The sequence below is a fragment of the Cibotium barometz genome, chromosome 22 (assembly GCF_041138505.1).
Source record: "Cibotium barometz isolate CiBa-2024 chromosome 22, ASM4113850v1, whole genome shotgun sequence".
Lineage (NCBI taxonomy): Eukaryota > Viridiplantae > Streptophyta > Polypodiopsida > Cyatheales > Cibotiaceae > Cibotium > Cibotium barometz.
In genome coordinates this window covers 9,227,308-9,238,811 of record NC_141067.1, presented here as the reverse complement: position 1 = coordinate 9,238,811, position 11,504 = coordinate 9,227,308, and the positions used below count along the sequence as shown (strand labels likewise).

Genomic DNA, 11,504 nt, shown 5'->3' with positions numbered 1-11,504 from the left:
CTTTTCTAGTCTTCTCCAACCTTGGATGAGAAGAGACTTTGTTAGCCACCACCACTGATCTAGAACCCCTTGATTACCCTTCTTAGTGGTGACATGCTAGATGCATTGAGCGAGGGACCAACCTAGTCTCTTGGAGAGTGGCTCACCTTCAGCAAGTGCCTCTCCCACTAGAGGGCACAAGGGTGGAGTATTCTTGTTAGGATCTATTGGGATCTAAGGAAAAGATATGCTCACCTTCAACATTGGCTCTTCTATACCTCCGAAGTGCCTCACACATGATCCATGACCTGCCTCCCCCTAAGTGGGTAGGGGGATTTTACAAGACATTATATTACAGAGTCGCACTAACATGATTGCCTTTGGGGTTGTGTGAAGGCATATCAGGTATGGCAAAGCGATCCTCTATATCTTCACCATGGACTAGGCTTCTACCTACACCGTTGCTTTGTATTTGGGGCCTCTGCATTAGCACCTGACCCTAGCATATGAGGAGATGAAATAGGGCCTTTGCCTTCTGATCTCTCACCTTGTAGTGTCACGACAACTTTATTTTCAGCATCCCCAGAAAGGAAGGGTACCACATCCACCTATCAAAGTTGGAAGATCATTAAGTAGTACTCTAGCATGGTGCATGCTTCATTTGCAGAGGACATAGAGGCAACTAGTAGCCAAGTCCATCTAGAGCATATGTATGGAAATTATACCCACCCTCCATGGCCAGTGGTGGAGAAGTTACGAGGTAGCTCTGATCATATGCAGAAATGCAAAGAGGCTTTTTTGTAGATTTGGAACAATAATATATTCCTTAGGGTTAGAGACAATGAGGTTACTAGTGGAATTACATGCCACCTATTTATTGGCTCTATTACCCCCTATCATATGAGATAGCCTTCCTTTGAGAGCTGCCCCACGAGCCCCTCTCTCTCCCCATCTGTTGCCTTTTTCTTCTTGTCTCCCTTGATTAAGACTGGGCCATGTACTTACGTGTACAATTTGATAAGTAATGGAAGGATATTTTCTTGAAAAAAAAAATCTCCTTTAGCCTAGAAAGTCAATTAAATTTGTTAGCCTCTCTGATGGTTTTGAATTTAATAGTAGCAGCAAGAGTGTGATGAATAACTCATCTTCATACACTTCATTGTATATTTGGTGCTTATAAGAGCACTAATGGTTTTGACTTCAATAGTAGTAGTAATGAAATGAATAACCCACCTTCATACACTTCATTGTATATTTGGTGCTTATAAGAGCACTTAAATACTTTAAAAAATAAAAATGCACACGGGATGAAGAATGCAGGGATAGGTCCCCCTCAAGTTCATTTGGTAACATTGCTGACAACATTCCTATAGGATAAGCATCAACCAAGAATCTACTAGCTTACATTGCTTCAACATATCAAAAGAGGAACTAAGATTCACATCTCATTTAGAAGATTGTGTTTACGTTCCTGAGGAACACCCCTCCCCTTTTAAAAAATTTTTAAACACCCCTCCAACCAATACGGAGCTATCGGAATGGCCCTAGTTGCTCCATGTTGGTTGGAGGGATGTTTTTAAAAAGTTTTTTTAAAATAAATATGTGATACTCCATAAGAAGTCTATAGATCTTATTCAAACTTATCTCTCTTACTCCCAAATTGAGTTTAATAAATGTGTCAACAAGATGTTTCTTTTTAGTTCAAGGGTTGGATCAATTTACATGTGTAAAGATTATGTCAGATGATCAATCCTTAAAAAATCTAAGTCAAATGCTAATCCTAAAGACTAAGGCAAATCTTGAATCACAAATTTAAGTCTATGATTATACTCATACTATAACTAGGTGTAACTGAAACTCAACTAATCTTTTTGATTATACTCATACTATAACTAGGTGTAACTGAAACTCAACTAAGTCTATGATTATACTCATACTATAACTAGGTGTAACTAAAACTCAACTAATCTTTTTGATAACCACTTTTGATCAAACATTGATAATTGGAAGTTGAGTCTCTAAGAGTGTAAATACCCTCTTCACTCAATTTGGTCTCTACGTGAATAATATCAAAGGTAGGTGAACCCTCTATTCGAAAGTGTAGGTTTCAACCAAGTTGAGTGTCAGCGTTCTTTGTATATCTTTACTAACTTTAGTTTTTTACATTGTATGTATTTTTTTGACTACCTCTCATGGATCCCAAGACACACTTGCTCTTGGTAGTAATATGACAGATTATGATAGAGAGTGCAGGTCTCATTGGGGAGGCATTGATAGATGCCATGGCTAGGTGCCACGGTAGAGCAGGTCCATGAGACTATTAACTCTTTGTTATGAGGAGTTAATTCATAGAATTTTGTATTCCCACATTTCTCATTATTTATGAGTTCTTCTAGACAGGTATACACTAGGATGCCTTTCTAAATCCATGCAATCATAGCTTACTTTACATGTACGGAGGTGATTCCGTACATGTGTGAGTATAGGTTGCATCGTCTCTTGATTTTATGAGTTTGTATGGTTATTTAGATTTTTAATCAATTAATAAATAATTAATTTATTAATTGATTGGTATAGTTGATGTAAGTGTAGACCTTGGGTTGGATAATGGAGACAAGTTGGTGGTCGTCAAGAAGATTTCGAGACACTCAATTTTGGGTGTGAATGGAATATTATTTGATTTTGTGACAATGCGCGCCATTATTCCATTTTGGGATGTGTCCATATTTATTATCGATGTATATATTTATCAGGACATGTGAAATCTCCCTTATGCATATTTTGATTTTACAAGAGATATGCACATTTAAACAATTAAGCTATTGTGACTGCCTTAGGGCAATGGCGTCTATCATTAGGTAGGCTTACGCAAGCAAAATATAGCGAACAAATGTTGGGCCACTGCAAGAAAAGGAGAAGAGACAATGAAGTGACCATCTAGAAGCTATGGGTCACTTAGGTTTCTATTAAAAGAAATAAGAGAAATGTTAGCAAACCGCGTTTACCATAAGAGTCCAAAAGGGCTTCCACAAGCACCATGGAGGTATAGTGGTAATCAACTAACATAGAATACAGAGTTACAGTTGTAGAATTTGAGGTTTTCAAAATTGTCGTGAGATCCTTTGCATAGTGTAGAGATAGAGATCATGGCTCCCTTCTTGGAAAGCTCCACCTCAAAGAAGCGCATGAAGAATAAATTGAAATCCCCATGGTCTATGTGAGTCCATGAGTTAGTAACATAAAATGTCATTCAAACAGAAACCTTAATGTTATTAAAATGTGATGTTTGCATAAAAATTCATGTGATATGTGATGATTCTTTTTTTTGAAAATATATATATTTATATAAGTATGCTATCCATCGACATGTACAACATTCATCCTTTTACACATACCCAAGGAACAGTTCAATTCTCAATTTAAAAAAGGGACAACCTAGCACCCCCATACTTTTCTCATGTTGCATCCATATTCCCCTCTGCCCACATCACTAGTAGAGCACTTGATTATTTAGCATCCCACAAATCTAGTCCCACCTCTCATCCTCCCACACAAAAGATAATTGATCCCATCTAATATGGTATCTCGACTACAAACAGGCTACCAGCACATAAAGCCCTTGGGGGTCTACTCCTCCATGGCCTCCTTTTTGCTCCATATCTTCACATCAGGCCTCTATCCAATTGGGTTCTCTATCAATGCCAGGAAGGTGTGTACTGGCTGTCTCCTTCAAGTACCACCTCTGTGTTTTAGGCCCTCCTATTATATTTATGTGTCACCAACTCCTTCAAATCTTTCCATGAATATACATGTAACTTGCATCATGAGTTGTTAGGTTCCCCTAGTATGTGCAACTATCCCATCATCTTGTGAGTGGCTCATCTTATTCCAGCATGTAATGACTATCAACTCCACAAATGTGCTATCATACATCTTATTCACATAGTATGTAGACTAGCAGTAGTGCACACAACTATATATCAACCCAACAACATCTAATCCGTACCTTAAACCCTTTTGAAATACCAGAAAGTTCTCAGAAATCCAAATTTCTCACAGACAAGTATATCTAACCAAGCTAAAAACCACATCAATTGTCCCCATTGATCTAGTCAGTTTCCCACTAACCAAACCCCCAAGAGTCCCTTAGACCTATGTTAGCACACACCCAATTGTCTATCTTGCTCCACAGACCCCTGATGGTGTGTCAAGACATCCCCAAAAAACATGTTTATATTCTACTGCTAATCCACACCTAAGACAAACCCTGAGGCAAAGTTCCTGTGCATTAGCTTGCAGCCCAAGAGGGAGAGCCCACATACATAGTTTCCACAAAAGGTTTGAGCTTTCTAAGGTTTTCTCAAACCCCATAGAAATTTCCACCTCTTCTTTCAAGTAACCATGCTCCATCTTACCGTCCAAATTTTGTTGTTGCAGAAGGCCACATTCAACTCACTCTTTATGATCTCCTCATACGAATATTTGGTTGTCACCCTATTATATGTACATTATGTGTGCTATGTTATATACACATTATGTGTGCATATACTAGGAGGCTAACCCACATTAGGCTTGTGAGCATGGGAGCATGGGAACAAGCTCTAGTGGAGCATGGGTTAGGACTAACCTTAAGGTTTAAGGTTAGGGTCAGGCATCCAAGGGTCACACATGAGGAATGGAAAGTCAAGAGTCACTTGAGGGCCCTCCTATATAATAGGGGCATGGGGCACACTCAAGGGAGCTTGTTGGGGCTTGGAGGCTAGGAAGCTTGAGGCTTATGCTATGGGCTCTTGTGTAGAGATCCATATCTACTCATCTACCATTTCACACTTTAGCTACATGCTATTGGATTGGAGTTATACCTCTTGATGGTATGGGACATCAGGGTAGAGGTATGATGTATTTCATTATTATTCGTGTGTGCATCCCTTGGGCTCGGGGGTGGTTGGGTGGTTGAGTTTATGCCTGATTTATGCATGTTTTATGCATAACAATTATCTAGAGAGATCTTAGGGTTTTAACACACCCTCTCCAACTTGGCTCCATTTATTAATTAAAGGCTGTAGAATTCAAGTCCCTCCCCATCTCCTCCAAAGCTTGTCTTGCCACCCCCATGTCTCTCTGATGTATCCCAAATCATTTCTTACCTTACGAAATCCTTCCACCCCACCTGAGACCCATCCCAATAATCTCCGATCCGTATCATTCCCTTGTTGTTCAGTCTCTTCGCTATTCTTAAATTCACTTGGTCTACATGAGGAGTGAACTTGTGTGACCACCATATCCCTAAGCTAAACAAAGAATTCCCTATGACCCTATTACATTCTTCCCACTTCATTAATCCCATCACCTCTTTCCAGTTGTTGTAACATAGGAACTTGCAAAAGAGAGAGCTTTGAATTTTTAGTGGAGCATGTGAGAATAGCTTTCCTCTCGAGTCTAGTCATGTCCACTTCCCCTTAGACTGTACAGTAGACTCCTCTATCACCTCCCTTACCAATTTAGTCCAGATCTCCTCCTGCTACTATAAACATTTTGGTAGGCTAGTTGCCACTTTAGGCTTAGCATGAATGGGGACATGTAGTATTCCTAGCCCTCCCAAGTCTTTGGGCATACTTACTTTCTCCCAAGGAAGCCAAGCTAAATATCCCTTGTTATCCTTGTTCCTTTTCTAGATGAATTTTCATTAGAATGATGTTTATTGCCATTAGAATTGTTACGTATCACATGAATTTACACGACGCAAATATTTTATCGTCATTAGACTTCACCAAGCCTTTCTAAAAGCTCTCGTGAATAAATTAGGCCACTACTTTGAGAGTTTCACCAAGCCTTTCTAAAAGTTCTAGTGAATAAATTAGGCCACTACTTTGAGAGTGATACAAAAAGTGGATACGTGATGGATTTTATGATGATAAACGTTTGTATGTAAATTCATGTGATGCGTGACAATACATGATTATTTTTATGACGATAAATGTTTGCATGTAAATTCATGTGCTACGTGACAATTCTAATGACGATAAACGTTTGAGTGTAAATTCATGTGATACGTGACAATTCTAATGACGATAAACGTTTGCGTGTAAATTCATGTGATAACATTTTGCATGTAAATTCATGTGATAACTGACTATTCTAATGACTAAACGTTTGCGTGTAAATTCATGTGATAACGTTTTGCATGTAAATTCATGTGATAACTGACTATTCTAATGACTAAACGTTTGATTAATTTAGGCAGTATTACTCCCTACTCGCTTTGCTGCTTCTGTAAATTAATCTCTCTTCAATATACGAAGATTTCAATGATTCTGGTCCATAGATATTTTTTTAAAAATCCAAAGAAAAATCCCATGGAAGCATGTTTTTCCACCCCCAGCCTCCTCCCCTCTCCCCTCTCCCTCTCCTCCTCCTCCTCCACTCTCCTTCTCCTCTATTAGCCCCTCCTCCTCTTCCTCCCCTTCGCCTCTCACTCTACGCTGCACGCCCTCCCTCCTTCCTCCTCCCCTTTCTCTACAGGCACCTCCCTCCCTTCTCTCTCTACGCTTGCCAGCAGCCCCCAACACCCCTACCATGCTCCCCCCTCCTCCCCCCCCCTCTCTCTCTCTCTTCCCCCCATGCGTTGTCTCTCTACACGATTTAAGGCGGGCGCAAGAACCTTCTCCGAGCTTGCATATATTTTTTAAAATTTCCTATTCTCATTAAGGCTGCGCAATGCTAAAGGCCCTCTGCATGTTTACAGATTGCTCTTGCATGCCCATCTTCGTGAAGGGTCATATCCCTCCCTCTAAAGCCCAGATTATTGTAAGTATCCAAATAATTTGCCCGAACCACAAGCAACATTTCATTTCATGAAACCTTAGAAACTGGGCAACTATTTGAGCAGTTGCAACTGCTGGAAAAAAAATGCAGTAATTAAAAAAATAAAAAATTTAATTACGTAAAGTTTAATCCTAAGGTCAAACCTTAACAAATTATATAATTAGGTTCTCTCAATCAATTAATTGAATATCTTTTTTCACTAGTTGTATGCCCCTATTAACCATGAACGTCATTTATTTAATTTATTTAAAGTCTTGTTACAATAATCGTTTCAAATTATGTGTTGGGCAAGCAGAACGTTACGTACAAGCCAATATCTACGTGGAGGGTTTTTTTAATTGGATCGGGGTAGATGTCGTCGGTCGCAGTTCTTTCACGTGATATAAAGAGGGCGGTTGGTAATCTACTAATCTGCGTGATTATCACATTCATTCTGCTTCTGAAAGCCTTGAAATCATTGGTTATTAGCCGTAATTATTGTTGTTAGCGTTAGCGGAAGCTTCATTGGGGTGGTTCACTGACTGCAGTAAAAGATTTGCGAGATTGGAGGTGCGCACTGATTAATTCATGATTTGATCGCTGGAATTGAAGGTGGGCGTCCGAGGACTGCTTCAGAAAACGAGAAGTTCGAAGAATTTTCCCTGCAGCGACAGGCTATGGCGATGGCCGAAGAAGCTCGGATTCCTGGAAGGGCGATTGTTGATGATGAGAATGCGGCAGAGTTGGCGGCAGTGCTGCCACGAGTGCTTATCGTTTCACGGCGAACTGTGCGCAAAAACAAGTTTATAGACTTTGTGGGTGAGTAGAATTAATTGATGATTACTGTTTTGTTTGCAGTAAACGATCGATCGCTCAATATCTGGCTGCACAGGCTTTGCATTTGTGCGTGTGTGTGTGTGTGTGTCTGTTAATTATGTCTTGCCTCTGTTAATTATACAGTCGAACATGCAGGAATATTGTTTATTAAGCTTAGAACATGCCTGAACAAGCGAGCTTTTGTGTCATAATCTTGCAGTAATTATTGGACGTTTGTTTTCATGCTGCAGGAGAATATCATCTCGATCTGATTGTCAAGTATGGTGCGGTCCCCGTGATAGTGCCTAGAGTGAGTGGACTGCATCTCCTTCTGGACAGCTTTGAGCCCATCCATGGCGTCCTTCTCTGTGAAGGCGAAGATGTCGATCCCTCACTCTACCTCGATCAGAACGACATGACGGCGCTCACCGCTGCCGAACTAGACGACATCAAAACGCTGCACAGCAGTGACACATCCATTGACAGGCACAAAGATACCATAGAGCTCCAGCTCGCGCGTCGATGCCTCGAGAGGAACATACCCTGTTTGGGAATCTGCCGAGGGTCTCAGGTGCTAAACGTGGCTTGCGGAGGATCACTCTATCAGGTACAAAATCTGTATCTATCTACAAAATCTGTATCTATCTCTTTGTTCCCAGGGATTCACCTTAAAATATATGTAACTATAGCAAATGAAGGGGTTTTTTAATTCAAAATTTTAAGGTAAAGTTATACAAGAGGTTTTTTTTAAAGATTTTGAAAAAAAAACCATAAATCCATTTAAAAAAGAGATCATTTTATTCTTGAAAAATTAACAATTAATGAGTTTTTTAAATACCCTTTGAATACACATGATACATATGGTCTCTTAGTAGTACACCACCCAAGCTTTGTTCCAATATCTTCTTAATATTGAGTGGTCATTGTATTACTCATCATAATCTAACATCTTATTCTTTTTACTTGAAAATGATATCATATGCTTAAATAATCCTTCACAAAAGTAAATGTCTGCAAAGCACATGGGAAAATTTAAAAATTTATCATGTTAATGTGAGAAAATTTGGTCAAAATGAGATTTCCCTTGTGGTTTGCACACCTTAAACCTTCTTATGATTGCTATCACATAAATTTTCTATCAATGATGTTATGCTTATGCCCTTGCTACCACCTTTTCAAGTCACTGTAAACTTGGAGTATATTATCATAGCATGCCATCATTGCTAGTTTAGGTTTTATAACTATATTAACACAGGCTTAATTATCTCTTGAGTGTAGGATGTGGAGAAAGAACTTGCTCAACATGGAGGAGTTGCCATCAAGCACATGAATTACGATGACTACGACGGTCACAGGCACCCTATCAATGTTGTGGAAGGCACTCCATTGCAAGATTGGTTTAGTAGAAGTTTTGAAGAAGATAATGGTCTAAACTTGAATGTTAATAGCTATCATCATCAGGTACAACATCAAAATTACAGTTTGTATTAAAGACCAATAGGCTAATTAGAGATAGTTTACTAAGTAATCATCTTTTGGATTAGTTGATTTTCAAGATTAAGTTAAAATGTTTAAATTTAATGGCATTACCTTTTGTTTAAAGGGTGTAAAAAGACTGGCAGCAAGATTCAAACCAATGGCATTCTCTCCTTGTGGGTTGATAGAGGCTTTTTATGACCCTAATGTGTACAATCCCCAAGAAGGAAAGTTTATTGTAGGGCTACAGTTTCATCCAGAACGGATGAGACACGAGAAAGATAAGGATATGGATGGCACCCACTCAGCTTTGGAGACAGTGTTTGACTATCCGGGATGTGCACGGGCCTATCAGGTATACTCATGACATCCGTTTAGCTTAAGGGTGAAAGCAAGGTAAGGTGGACCTAAAAGCTATCATGTCCTTGGCACTGCTTTTGCATTGCTTTTTTTTTTGTTATATAAAGTAAATCCACATAAGGTAATGTGCTTTTAGGATCTCTTATATCTTCAATGCTCTAGAAACATTCTAGTAACTCTTAAAGCAAGGTAAGGTGGACCACTTCCAAGGTGCTTTTTAAAATGCAAAAAAAGCTGTGTAAGTGGTCCACCTTACCCTGCTTTCACCCTTAAGGGGAGGCAATTTTTTTATTCAGCTTGTTGTTTGGCCAGTTTAGTGTTTGGTGTATATGTACATAATTTGGTCTTCTTCTTTAATCTACATCATGAATGCACTATATGAGCATGGTGTCCATAGTTATGCCAACATTCTGTATTGATAATTAAAGGTCCGAATATATGTGAATTCTATAGGTTTAGTTTTGTATTAATAACTAGTTTTGGTGAGAAAGAAGTATGATTTGATGATGTGGCATTGTGAAATAGAGTATGATCTTGTGATGTGGCAGTGTTAGTATACATACACACATATATGCAATGAACCCATATTGATTTGATGAGTATTGTGACATAGAGTATGATGTCATGATGTAGCATTGTGACATAGAAAGTGACTCGATTATGTGGTGTTTTTGTTTCCTAGTATCTGTATCACTATGAGAGAGTGATTCCGGTTAAATTGATGGTTGTTTGAGTGAAAATCCTAAATACCCACTTATGAATCCTTGCAGGAGTTTGTGAAAGCAGTGATTGCTTATCAGAAGAGGTTGGCGAGCTCAAAGGCAGGGAAGGAAATAGTAAAACTTGACAGTGCGATGGAGAAGCATCGGATGAAGATTGTTCAGAGTTTCTCCATTGCCAAGAACCTCTACGACGAGCATCAGCTGAGCATGCGAAAGAGCAGGACTGTGCATGATGGAGATGCGGCATTCAAAGCCTTGGAAAGATCCCATACAAACGAAAGAAAGCAGCTTGAAGCGGGGGCAAATTTTTTGCAGGTCTCTCTCTCTCTCTCTCTCTCTCTTCTTATATGGCTTTTATCACAATAGTGATATTCTAAACACTGTTTTTTTTTCTTTTAAGAATAAGGCAGAAGAAACCCGATTGGTCTTAGGCCCAAGATCCTCCCATAGTTTCTTAGGCCCAAGATCCTCCCGTAGTTACTGATCTCTCACCGCCCGTAAGCGCTTAATTATCTGATGCTACCGAGAAAGCACCAAGGAGGCTTTTGAACCCAAGACCTCTTGCTCCCTAGACATAAACCTTTACCACTTGAGCTATCACCTCATTGGCTAACATTGTATTGATAATCTCTTATCTTTTCATATGGATTGTCACATCGTGAAGTCACTTTGCCTTTGGTGGTGCAGTCAATGGAAGGGTTGTTTGACATCAATCGGGAGAAGAGGCTTCAACAAGTGGGGGTGACAGTCCGGAACTCATCTATGTACTTTGAGAGGTTGAGTTCTTTGAAAGACAAGAATTCAAAAGCTAGGATGATTTTGGAAAGGTTGGGAGCACATGAGTTGCATGATGTCCAAGAGTTCTACAACATGATGGTTGAGACTATTTCGGGAATCTTGGAAAGCAGGAGGACAAGAGGGGCTTCTACACTGGCCCTCTAGTGATATGATGGCATTCTGTAACACTTTGTGTGCTAACATGTGGCCTTCCATTCAAAACCTTTGCCTTTTTCACTGAATTAGTTCATAAAGATATCATGAAGTTGGGAGATTTCACCTAATAGGACACCATGTAGTATTGGACATTAAAACATTAATCTCTTTAATTAAAGTTTTGATTTGTGTATTACCCAGACACTATGGGGGCAATGTAATTTTGAGAATTAAAACATTAATCTCATTGATTAGATTTCGATCGGTAGATTATCTATTCACCATTGGGAGATTGATCTTGTGACTACTTGTACATTTTGATGGAGGTTGATTTTGGGATGTGCCGTACACTTTAAACTTCAGAGTAATGGCTATTTAATCACTAAAGAGTGACAAGGCAAGATGGAAGTGTTT

At 39.3% G+C, this 11,504-nt stretch overlaps 1 protein-coding gene across 1 annotated transcript; it reads left to right on the top strand.

Annotated features, from left to right (window-relative positions):
- Window positions 1-7,259: 7,259 nt before the first annotated feature.
- Window positions 7,260-11,283, top strand: LOC147626242 (putative glutamine amidotransferase GAT1_2.1). The gene is made up of 6 exons (XM_086816901.1): window positions 7,260-7,602; window positions 7,851-8,206; window positions 8,878-9,060; window positions 9,203-9,430; window positions 10,206-10,472; window positions 10,845-11,283. Exons 1-6 carry the CDS (start codon window positions 7,461-7,463, stop codon window positions 11,097-11,099), a joined length of 1,431 nt encoding a protein of 476 aa, XP_086673027.1. The 5' UTR covers window positions 7,260-7,460; the 3' UTR covers window positions 11,100-11,283.
- Window positions 11,284-11,504: the final 221 nt, after the last annotated feature.